The 12,779-nt window shown below is 51.0% G+C and overlaps 1 protein-coding gene across 1 annotated transcript in view; it reads left to right on the top strand.

Annotated features, from left to right (window-relative positions):
- Positions 1-12,456, top strand: part of lrrc75a (leucine rich repeat containing 75A) — a 49,282-nt gene extending 36,826 nt beyond the window's left edge. Inside the window, exon 3 of the mRNA XM_085964616.1 lies at positions 11,176-12,456. Within this exon, the coding sequence (XP_085820742.1) occupies positions 11,176-11,292 (117 nt within the window). The 3' untranslated portion in view covers positions 11,293-12,456. The remainder of the gene's footprint in view (positions 1-11,175) is intronic.
- The last annotated feature ends 323 nt before the right edge of the window (positions 12,457-12,779 follow it).

A 12,779-nucleotide genomic window follows, 5' to 3' on the forward strand; every position in this document is an offset into this window, starting at 1 on the left:
AATGTCCTTGACTGCTGAAGTGTTCCCCGACTGGGAGGGAACACTCCTGCCTGGTGTTGTGTGATTTCTTACATTTGTCCACCCCAGTCCAACTCCGGCATCTCCACACCATAACTGTACAGAGTCACTGTTTATTCAGGGTAAGAGTCACTCGCTGTGTAACTGTACAGAGTCACTGTTTATTCAGGGTAAGGGTCACTCACTGTCTCTGTACTTAGTGACTGTTTATTCAGGGTAAGGATCATTCACTAACTGTACAGAGTCACTGTTTATTCAGGGTAAGGGTCACTCACTGTGTAACTGTACAGAGTCACTGTTTAATCAGTGTAAGGGTCACTCACTGTAACTGTACAGAATCACTGTTTATTTGGGGTTCAGGGTCACTCACTGTGTAACTGTACAGAGTCACTTTTTATTCTGAGTAAGGTTCACTCACTGTGTAACTGTACAGAGTCACTGCTTATTCAAGGTAAGGGTCACTAACTGTACAGAGTCATGTTTATTCAGGGTAAGGGTCACTCGCTGCGTAACTACAGAGTCACTGTTTATTCAGGGTAAGGGTCACTCACTGTGTAAATGTACAGAGTCGCTGTTTATTCAGGGTATGGATCACTCACTGTAACTGTACAGAGTCACTGTTTATTCAGGGTAAGGGTCACTTGCTGTGTAACTGTGCACAGTCACTGTTTATTCAGGGTAAGGGTCACTCGCTGTGTAACTGTAGAGAGTCACTGTTTATTCAGAGTAAGGGTCACTCACTGTGTAACTACTGAGTCACTGTTTTTTCAGGGTATGGGTCATTCACTGTGTAACTGTACAGAGTCACTGTTTATTCAGGTTAAATTTCACTCACTGTAACTGTACAGAGTCACTGTTTATTCAGGGTAAGGGTCACTCACTATAACTGTACAGAGTCACTGTTTATTCGGGGTAAGGGTCACTCGCTGTGTAACTGTACAGAGTCACTGTTTATTCAGGGTAAGGGTCACTCAGTGTGTAACTGTACAGACTCACTTTTTATTCAGGGTAAGGGTCACTCGCTGTGTAACTGTACAGAGTCACTTTATTCTGAGTAAGGTTCACTCACTATCTGTAGTTAGTCACTGTTTATTCAGGGTAAGGATCACTCACTGTGTAATTGTGCAGAGTCACTGCTTATTCAAGGTAAGGGTCACTCACTGTGTAACTGTACAGAGTCGCTGTTTACTCACGGTAAGGGTCAATCACTGTTTAACTGTACAAAGTCGCTGTTTATTCAGGGTAAGGGTCACTCACTGTAACTGTGGAGTGTCACTGTTTATTCAGAGTAAGGGTCACTCACTGTAACTGTACAGAGTCACTGTTTATTCAGAGTATGTGTCACTCACTGTAACTGTACAGAGTCACTGTTTATTCAGGGTAAGGGTCAATCACTGTTTAACTGTACAAAGTCGCTGTTTATTCAGGGTAAGCGTCACTCACTGTAACTGTACAGAGTAACTGTTTATTCAGGGTAAGGGTCATTCACTGTGTAACTGTCCAGGGTCACTGTTTATTCAGGGTAAGGATCACTCACTGTAACTGTACAGAGTCACTGTTTATTCAGGGTAAGGGTCACTCACTGTGACTGTACAGAGTCACTGTTTATTCAGGGTAAGGGTCACTCACTGTGTTACTGTACAGAGTCACTGTTTATTCAGCATAAGGGTCACTCAGTGGAACTGTACAGAGTCACTGTTTATTCAGGGTAAGGGTCACTCGCTGTGTAACTGTACAGAGTCACTTTATTCAGAGTAAGGTTCACTCACTGTATCTGTACTTAGTCACTGTTTATTCAGGGTAAGGATCACTCACTGTGTAACTGTACAGAGTCACTGTTTATTCAGGGTAAGCGTCACTCACTAACTGTACAGAGTCACTGTTTATTCAGGGTAAGCGTCACTCACTGTAACTGTAGAGAGTCACTGTTTATTCAGAGTAAGGGTCACTGTGTAACTGTTCAGCGTCGCTTTTTATTCAGGGTAAGAGTCAATCACTGTTTAACTTTACAAAGTCGCTGTTTATTCAGGGTTAGGGTCACTCAGTGTGTAACTGTACAGAGACACTGTTTATTCAGGGTAAGAGACACTCGCTGTGTAACTGTACAGAGTCACTGTTTATTCAGGGTAAGGTCACTCACTGTCTCTGTACTTAGTGACTGTTTATTCAGGGTAAGGATCACTCACTAACTACAGAGTCACTGTTTATTCAGGGTAAGGGTCACTGTAGAGAGTCACTGTTTTTTCAGCGTATGGGTCACTCACTGTGTAACTGTACAAAGTCACTGCTTATTCAAGGTAAGGGTCACTCACTAACTGTACAGAGTCACTGTTTATTCAGGATAAGGGTCACTCACTGTAACTGTACAGAGTCACTGTTTATTCGGGGTAAGGGTCACTCACTGTGTAACTACAGAGTCACTGTTTATTCAGGGTAAGGGTCACTCACCGTGTAACTGTACAGAGTCACTGTTTATTCAGGGTATGGGTCACTCGCTGTAACTGTACTGAGTCACTGTTTATTCAGGGTAAGGGTCACTCACTGTGTAACTGTACAGAGTCACTGCTTATTCAAGGTAAGGGTCACTCACTAACTATACAGAGTCACTGTTTATTCAGGGTAAGCGTCACTCACTGTAACTGTACATAGTCACTGTTTATTCAGGGTAAGGGTCACTCACTGTAACTGTAGAGAGTCACTGTTTATTCAGAGTAAGGGTCACTCACTGTGTAACTGTTCAGCGTCGCTTTTTATTCAGGGTAAGAGTCAATCACTGTTTAACTTTACAAAGTCGCTGTTTATTCAGGGTTAGGGTCACTCAGTGTGTAACTGTACAGAGTCACTGTTTATTCAGGGTAAGGTCACTCACTGTCTCTGTAGTTAGTGACTGTTTATTCAGGGTAAGGATCACTCACTAACTGTACAGAGTCACTGTTTATTCAGAGTAAGGGTCACTGTGTAACTGTTCAGCGTCGCTTTTTATTCAGGGTAAGAGTCAATCACTGTTTAACTTTACAAAGTCGCTGTTTATTCAGGGTTAGGGTCACTCAGTGTGTAACTGTACAGAGTCACTGTTTATTCAGGGTAAGGTCACTCACTGTCTCTGTAGTTAGTGACTGTTTATTCAGGGTAAGGATCACTCACTAACTGTACAGAGTCACTGTCTATTCAGGGTAAGAGTCACTCACTGTGTAACTGTACAGAGTCACTGCTTATTCAAGGTAAGGGTCATTCACTAACTGTACAGAGTCACTCTTTATTCAGGGTAAGGGTCACTCACTGTAACTGTACAGAGTCACTGTTTATTCGGGGTAAGGGTCACTCACTGTGTAACTACAGAGTCACTGTTTATTCAGGGTAAGAGTCACTCACTGTGTAACTGTACAGAGTCACTGTTTATTCAGGGTAAGGGTCACTCGCTGTAACTGTATAGAGTGACTGTTTATTCAGGGTAAGGGTCACTCGCTGTAACTGTACAGAGTCACTGTTCATTCAGTAGGGTAAGGATTAATTACATTTGCTAATGTTGTATCACAGGCAGGGTGTTGTCAGGGAGAGGGTTAAAATCACCGAGGAATACTGAGATCTGAAGAATGTTATTTGTTTGTCTGTTTAGACTCAAATTGGAGGGAGGCAACGAAACGCCCTGGAATCAGCCTGAGGGCATCTCACATAGTTATCTGCAAGGTTTCTTGAATAAAGCAGAAAGGGATCGGGTCTGAGAGTGATCCCAGAACCTGCCCAAGGTGAAACTCCAGGAACCGGGTAAACTCCGGCAGTTAAGTTGCCAAGAGCAGGTTCAGCAAAGCAGGCTGCACATTTCACACGTTTCTAAACTCGAAGAAAGGGGCCTGGAGAATTTGCACTTGATCGAGGGCTATTGCACGGGGTCACTCCGAGGTCCAGAGCTGCTGATGTTATTATGTGGCTGTGATCAGATGGGCGCTGTCTTATCTGCAATACACGGACCAGAGCAACTGGAATCTGCTCTGATTTATTCACACCCAGTTCCATGTGACTAAGCACGCACTGCGAGTGGTTTTACATTTTCAAGTCTCCCTGGGATGAGGGACTTCAGTTATGCGGAGAGACTGGAATCGCTGGGGTTGTTCTCCTGAGAGCAGAGAAGGTTATGGGGAGATTTAATAGAGGTGTTCAAAATCGTCAAGGGTTTTGATAGAGTAAATAAGGAGAAACTGTTTCCAGTGTCAGGAGGGTCGGTAACCAGAGGACACAGATTGAAGGTAATTGGCAAAAGAACCAGAGGGGAGATGAGGAGAATTGTTTTTATGCAGTGAGTTGTTGTGATCTGGAATGCGCTGCCTGAAAGGGTGGTGGAAGCAGATTTAATGGTAACTTTCAAAAGGGAATTGGATAAATATTTGAAAAGGAAAAATTTGCAGGGCTATGGGGAAAGAGCAGGGGGAGTGGGATTAATTGGAGAGTTCTTTCAAAGAGCCGGCACAGACACGATGGGCTGAATGGACTCCTTCTGTGCTGTGCGATTCTATAAACTGTAGCGTCCTGCCTCAAGGCAGGCTTCATAATGCTGACTGGGACAGGGCGGGACGGGACATCCTAAAGTGTTAGGATTCTGGGCCCACACTGCATCATCACTACACAGTTATAGCAACTTAATAACACGTCACTGCACACATGCAACAATTGCCCCTGAAGTGCAGTCACTGTTATAATGTAGGAAACATGGCAGCCAATTTTTGCTCGGCAAGATCCCACAAACAACAATGTGATAATGACCAGATAATTTGTTTTAGTGATCATAGATGTTGGTTGAGGGATAAATATTGGCCCCAGGACTCCCCTACTCTTCTTCGAAATACTGCCATGGGGTCTTACACAGTCACCTGAGAGAGCAGACGGGGCCTCGGATTAACGTCTCATCAGAAAGACGGCACCTCCGACAGTGCAGCACTCCCTCAGTACCGCTCCTCCGACAGTGCGGCGCTCCCTCAGTACTGCCCCTCTGACAGTGCGGCGCTCCCTCAGTACCGCCCCCCGACAGTGCTGTGCTCCCTCGGTACTGCCCCTCCGACAGTGCGGCGCTCCCTCGGTACTGACCCTCTGACAGTGCGGCGTTTCCTCAGTACCGCCCCCCGACAGTGCTGTGCTCCCTCGGTACTGCCCCTCCGACAGTGCGGCGCTCCCTCGGTACTGACCCTCTGACAGTACGGCGTTTCCTCAGTACCGCCCCCCGACAGTGCTGTGCTCCCTCGGTACTGCCCCTCTGACAGTGCGGCGCTCCCTCGGTACTGACCCTCTGACTGTGCGGCGTTTCCTCAGTACTGCCCCTCCAAAAGTGCGGCACTCCTTCAGTACTGCACTGGAATGTCAGCCTGGATTTTGTGCTCAAGTCTCTGGAGATGATTGATGATTGAAACTAACCCACAGAGTAACACTGTAGTCGAACTTTATATAGAATTTGCAGCACAGAAACAGGCCATTCGGCCCTGCTGCTCCATGCCGGTGTTTATGCTCCACACGAGCCTCCTCCTACCCCACTTCATCTCACCCTATCAGCATATCCTTCTATTCCTTTCTCCTTCATATGCTTGTCTCGCCTCCCCTTAAATGCATCTATACTGTTCGCCTCAACCACTTCCTGTGGTAGCGAGTTCCACATTCTCACCACTCTCTGGGTAAAGAAGTTTCTCCTGAATTCCCCATTGGATTTATTAGTGACTATCTTATATTGATGGCCCCTAGTTCTGGTCTCCCCCACAAGTGGAAACATCTTCTCTACGTCTACCCTATCGAACCCTTTCATAATTTTGAAGATCTCCATCAAGTCACTCTTCAGTTTTCTCTTTTCTAGAGAAACGAGCCCCAGCCTGTTCAATCTTTCCTGATCGTTATAACCTCTCAGTTCTGGTATCATCCTTGTAAATCTGTTTTTTGGCACTTTCTCCAGTAGTTTTCACAGCCTAGTTATTTGAAATGATAAATTAATATAAGTCACCACAGGGTACATATAACAGAAACTAGACTGATGCGAGCTAGCCGCTAACTTCAATAGCAGACATGGTGGGAAGGTGCTGAGTTGATGGCAGTGTAACTGTTGCGAATTTTGCAGTCTGTGAACAATTCCCTGGTATTATTCCCAGCTTGTTGCTGGATGGATCGCTCTCTCCCCCTCACATACCTGCGTTGTATTGTAGACAGGGGTACACAACGCTTGGAGTTTCAAATCCTTTACGGTGCATCACCTCACGTCAAACCAAAGGTCGTATCCATAGAGATTTCTTCTCATCAGTAACTGTGTCATGGCAACAACGTACTTACAAGTGTTCACCTCCCTCCTTTGTACAAAATGAATGTCGGCTTCACACTTGTCAGTTTTTTACCGACTATGTAAAGGTCGTCCCCACGCCATTATTGATGAGATGACCTTCTCCGACCCGAGACTCACCTCATTCGCGACCCATCACAACGATTGTTGCTGATCTCCTCTTCCTGATTAATGAGGCCCGCCTACACCCCCAACGTTTCCACTCCCATTGCCAGCACAGACTCACGGGGACCCTCCTCATGTCACCCATGTGTTAGCTGTGGCTCAGTGGGTAGCACTCTGGCCTTGAGTCAGAAGGTTGTGGGTTCAAGTCCCACTCCAAAGACTTGAGCACAAAACTCTAGGCTGATGTTCCCAGTGCAGTACTGAGGGAGTGCCGCACTGTCAGAGGGTCAGTACTGAGGAAACACCGCACTGTCGGAGGGGCAGTACTGAGGGAGCGCCGCACTGTCGGAGGGTCAGTACTGAGGGAGTGCCGCACTGTCAGAGGGTCAGTACTGAGGGAGCGCCGCACTGTCAGAGGGTCAGTACTGAGGGAGTGCCGCACTGTCGGAGGGGCAGTACTGAGGGAGCACCGCACTGTCGGAGGGTCAGTACTGAGGGAGCGCCGCACTGTCAGAGGGGCAGTACTGAGGGAGTGCCGCACTGTCAGAGGGTCAGTACTGAGGGAGCGCCGCACTGTCAGAGGGTCAGTACTGAGGGAGTGCCGCACTGTCAGAGGGGCAGTACTGAGGGAGCGCCGCACTGTCGGAGGGGCAGTACTGAGGGAGCGCCGCACTGTCGGAGGGGCAGTACTGAGGGAGCGCCGCACTGTCGGAGGGGCAGTACTGAGGGAGCGCCGCACTGTCGGAGGGGCAGTACTGAGGGAGCGCCGCACTGTCGGAGGGGCAGTACTGAGGGAGCGCCGCACTGTCGGAGGGGCAGTACTGAGGAAACGCCGCACTGCCGGAGGGGCAGTACTGAGGGAGTGCCACACTGTCGGAGGGTCAGTACCGAGGGAGCACCGCACTGTCAGAGGGGCAGTACTGAGGGAGCGCCGCACTGTCGGAGGGGCAGTACTGAGGGAGCACCGCACTGTCAGAAGGGCAGTACTGAGGGAGTGCCGCACTGTCAGAGGGTCAGTACTGAGGGAGCGCCGCACTGTCGGAGGGTCAGTACTGAGGGAGCACCGCACTGTCAGAGGGGCAGTACTGAGGGAGTGCCGCACTGTCAGAGGGTCAGTACTGAGGGAGTGCCGCACTGTCGGAGGGTCAGTACTGAGGAAACACCGCACTGTCGGAGGGTCAGTACTGAGGGAGTGCCGCACTGTCGGAGGGTCAGTACTGAGGAAACACCGCACTGTCGGAGGGTCAGTACTGAGGGAGCGCCGCACTGTCGGAGGGGCAGTACTGAGGGAGCGCCGCACTGTCGGAGGGGCAGTACTGAGGGAGCGCCGCACTGTCGGAGGGGCAGTACTGAGGGAGCGCCGCACTGTCGGAGGGTCAGTACTGAGGGAGTGCCGCACTGTCGGAGGGTCAGTACTGAGGGAGTGCCGCACTGTCGGAGGGTCAGTACTGAGGGAGTGCCGCACTGTCGGAGGGACAGTACTGAGGGAGTGCCGCACTGTCGGAGGGTCAGTACTGAGGGAGTGCCGCACTGTCAGAGGGTCAGTACTGAGGGAGTGCCGCACTGTCGGAGGGTCAGTACTGAAACACCGCACTGTCGGAGGGTCAGTACTGAGGGAGTGCCGCACTGTCGGAGGGTCAGTACTGAGGAAACACCGCACTGTCGGAGGGTCAGTACTGAGGGAGCGCCGCACTGTCGGAGGGGCAGTACTGAGGGAGCGCCGCACTGTCGGAGGGGCAGTACTGAGGGAGCGCCGCACTGTCGGAGGGGCAGTACTGAGGGAGCGCCGCACTGTCGGAGGGTCAGTACTGAGGGAGCGCCGCACTGTCGGAGGGTCAGTACTGAGGGAGTGCCGCACTGTCGGAGGGTCAGTACTGAGGGAGTGCCGCACTGTCGGAGGGGCAGTACTGAGGGAGTGCCACACTGTCGGAGGGGCAGTACTGAGGGAGCGCCGCACTGTCGGAGGGTCAGTACTGAGGGAGTGCCGCACTGTCGGAGGGGCAGTACTGAGGGAGTGCCGCACTGTCAGAGGGTCAGTACTGAGGGAGTGCCGCACTGTCGGAGGGGCAGTACTGAGGGAGCGCCGCACTGTCGGAGGGGCAGTACTGAGGGAGTGCCGCACTGTCGGAGGGGCAGTACTGAGGGAGTGCCGCACTGTCGGAGGGGCAGTACTGAGGGAGCGCCGCACTGTCGGAGGGGCAGTACTGAGGGAGCGCCGCACTGTCGGAGGGGCAGTACTGAGGGAGCGCCGCACTGTCGGAGGGGCAGTACTGAGGGAGCGCCGCACTGTCGGAGGGACAGTACTGAGGGAGTGCCGCACTGTCGGCGGGGCAGTACTGAGGAAACGCCGCACTGTCGAAGGGTCAGTACTGAGGGAGCGCCGCACTGTCGGAGGGGCAGTACTGAGGGAGCGCCGCACTGTCGGAGGGGCAGTACTGAGGGAGCGCCGCACTGTCGGAGGGGCAGTACTGAGGGAGGGCCACACTGTCGGAGGGGCAGTACTGAGGGAGCGCCGCACTGTCGAAGGGTCAGTACTGAGGGAGTGCTGCACTGTCGGAGGGACAGTACTGAGGGAGTGCTGCACTGTCGGAGGGGCAGTACTGAGGAAACGGCGCACTGTCGGAGGGGCAGTACTGAGGAAACGCCGCACTGTCAGAGGGGCAGCACTGAGGAAACGCCGCACTGCTGGAGGGACAGTACTGAGGGAGCGCCGCACTGTCGGAGGGGCAGTACTGAGGGAGTGCCGCACTGTCGGTGGGGCAGTACTGAGGAAACGCCGCACTGTCGAAGGGTCAGTACTGAGGGAGTGCTGCACTGTCGGAGGGACAGTACTGAGGGAGTGCTGCACTGTCGGAGGGGCAGTACTGAGGAAACGCCGCACTGTCGGAGGGGCAGTACTGAGGAAACGCCGCACTGTTGGAGGGGCAGCACTGAGGAAACACCGCACTGCCGGAGGGTCAGTACTGAGGGAGCGCTGTACTGTCGGAGGGACAGTACTGAGGGAACGCTGCACTGTCGGAGGGGCAGTACAGGGGGAGTGCCACATTGTCGGAGGGGCAGTACTGAGGGAGGGCTGCACTGTCGGAGGGGCAGTACTGAGGGTGCGCCGCATTGTTGGAGGGACAGTACTGAGGGAGCGCAGCACTGTTAGAGGGGCAGTACTGAGGGGAGAGCTGCACTGTCGGAGGGGCAGTGCTGAGGGAGCGCCGCACTGTGGGAGAGGCAGTACTGAGGAAGCGCTGCACTGTAGGAGAGACCGTACTGAGGGAGCTCTGCACTGTCCAAGGGGCAGTACTGAGGGCACACTGCACTGTCAGAGGGGCACTACTAAGGGAGCGCTGCTCTGTCGGAGGGGCAGTACTGAGGGAGCGCCACACTGTCGGAGCGGCAGTACTGAGTAAGTGCTGCATTGTCCAAGGGGCAGTACTGAGGGCGCGCTGCACCGTCGGAGGGGCAGTACTGAGGGAGTGCTGCACTGTTGGAGGTGCCGTCTTTTGGATGAGCCATTAATCCGAAGCCCCATCTGCTCTCTCAGGTGGACGTAAAAGATTCCATGGCACTATCTCGAAGAAGAGTAGGGGAGTTCTCCCCGGTGTCCTGGCCAATATTTATCCCTCAATCAACGTCACTAAAACAGATGATCTGATCATTATCACATTGCTGTTTGTGGGAGCTTGCTGTGCGCAAACTGGCAGCGTTTCCTACATTACAACAGTGACTACACTTCAAAAAGTACTTCATTGGCTGTAAAGCACTTTGGGACATCCGGTTGTCGTGAAAGGTGCTTTGGAAATTCCTCTCTTTAAATCTTTTTTGTACCTCACCCAAGTGCCCACGCTTCGTGCGTGAGGGAAAGACAACGGGCGACCGCAGGTCCTCCGACTGTGGAGGTACCGAATGCGGCCCTCGCCCGATATCCAGCAGGAAGCCTGACCGATTTCCCCCTCTGAACAAAATCCATCGAGAGTAAAAATTAATGAATCAATTAACACCTCCGATCGGGAAGCACAGGAGAGGGAAGATGCTCTGTTGGAACAGGTCCCAGTCTAGCCTCAGCGGTGAAATCTTTCGGATGACACGTTAAACTGAGGCCCGCCTGCGAGTCGAGGTGACATATTCTTTGAAGAAGAGTAGGGAGTTCTCCAGGTGTCCTTGCCAACATTTCTCCTGAGGGATCTTACTGTGCAATTGACCTCTTGTGTTTGCCTATAAAACACTTCAAAAGTAACTTGTCAGTTGTGAAGGACATTGAGACATCCCAAAGATGTGACAGATCCTAGAATAGCACCGCACAGGAGGCCATTCGGCCCATCGAGTCTGTGCTAGCTCTTTCGAAGAGCAATCCAGTTAGTCCCACTCTTTTCTCATATCCCTGCAATTTTTTCTCCTTCAAGTATCTATCCAAGTTAGATGCAAGTTCTCGCTTTCTTGAACTTGTTAGGAACATAGGAACAGGAGGAGGCCATTCAGCCCTCCAGCCTGTTCCTCCATTCAATTGGATTGTGGCTGATCTGCACCTCAACCCTTTCCATCTGCCTTTGCTCCATATCCCTCGATCCCCTTACCCAACAAAAATCTACCCATCTCAGTCTTGAAACTGCAATTGACCCCCGGCATCCACAGCTTTTTGGGGGAGAGAGTTCCAGATTTCCACCACCCTTTGTGATGCCCTCTATCCTGTCCCAACAATTTCGCAGACTGTATGTTGGCAATAGTTGACTATTCGACCGTGTGATTGTTTTCAGGAAGGAGAATCGGTCGGAGCCATGGAGAAGGTGTGCAGGCAGTTGACCTACCACCTCAGCCCGCACTCGCAGTGGAGACGTCAGGGCCTCATGAAACGGAAGCCCCAGGCCTGGTAAATCCCGCGAGCCTTCGCTCTCCAGTTTAAGATGCTGTGTTTTCACCCTCTCTCCATATCCCTCAATCCCACCTACCCATCTCCTTTCCATATCCCTCCACCCACCTTCTCACCATATCGCCCACCTACCCATACACTCCGCTACACCCCACCCTCAGTATAAGACTCTCAGTTATAACACTCTCTCACACCCCACTCTCAGTATTTGTTGCACAGTGTTCAGCGCCATTCGCAACTCCTCAGATAATGAAGCAGTCCATGCCCGCATGCAGCAAGACCTGGACGACGTTCAGGCTTGTGCTGATAAGTGGCAGGTAACATTCGCGCCACACAAGTGCCAGCAATGACTATCTCCAACAAGCGAGAGTCTAACCACCTCCCCTTGACATTCAACGTTATTACCATTGCCGAATGCCCCACCATCAACATCCTGGGGGTCACCATTGACCAGAAACTTAACTGGACCAGCCACATAAATACTGTGGCAACAAGAGCAGGTCAGAGGCTGGGTATTCTGTGGTGAGTGTCTCACCTCCTGACTCCGCAAAGCCTTTCCACCATCTACAAGGCACAAGTAAGGAGTGTGATGGAATACTCTCCACTTGCCTGGATGAGTGCAGCTCCAACAACACTCAAGAAGCTCAACACCATCCAGGACAAAGCAGCCCACTTGATTGGCACCCCATCCACCGCCTTAAACATTCACTCCCTCCACCACCAGCGTACCGTGGCTGCAGTGTGTACCATCTACAAAATGCAATGCAGCAACTCGCCAAGGCTTCCTCGGCAGCACCTCCCAAACCCGCGACCTCATAATACCCCATAATAGACTGATGAACAAGGTCAGAGAATGTGGATTCAGGGGGCAAGTAGCAGAATGGATAGCTAGCTGGCTTCAAGACAGAAAGCAGAGAGTAGTGGTAAAAGGTAGCTATTCACAGTCGCAGAAAGTGGGTAGTGGTGTTCCATAAGGATCAGTGCTGGGACCACTGCTGTTCACAATTTAGATTTTGGAATCAAAAACACAATTTCTAAATTTGCGGATGACACCAAATTGGGGGGGATAGTCAATACTGAGGAGGACTGAAAAAAGTTACAAAAGCAAAATACTGCGGATGCTGAAAATCTGAAATAAAAACAGAAAATGCTGGAAAAACTCAGCAGGCCAGGCAGCATCTGTGGAGAGAGAAATAGAGTTAACGTTTCAGGTCAATGACCCTTCATCATTGGCCTGAGACGTTAACTCTGTTTCTCTCTCCACAGATGCTGCCTGACCTGCTGAGATTTTCCAGCATTTTCTGAAAAAGTTACAGGAGGACCTTAATAGATTTGCAGAATGGGCATATAATTGGCAAATGAAGTTCAACACAGATAAATGTGAGGTAGTACATTTTGGTAGGAAGAATAGGGAGGTCACTTATCACTTGGAGGGTGTGAGTCTAGGTGGGGTAGAGGAGCAAAGGGATCTCGGAGTACAAATACACAACT

The sequence above is a fragment of the Somniosus microcephalus genome, chromosome 22, assembly GCF_052327205.1.
Source record: "Somniosus microcephalus isolate GS21.2 chromosome 22, FLI_Smic_1.0, whole genome shotgun sequence".
Taxonomy (NCBI): Eukaryota; Metazoa; Chordata; class Chondrichthyes; order Squaliformes; family Somniosidae; genus Somniosus; species Somniosus microcephalus.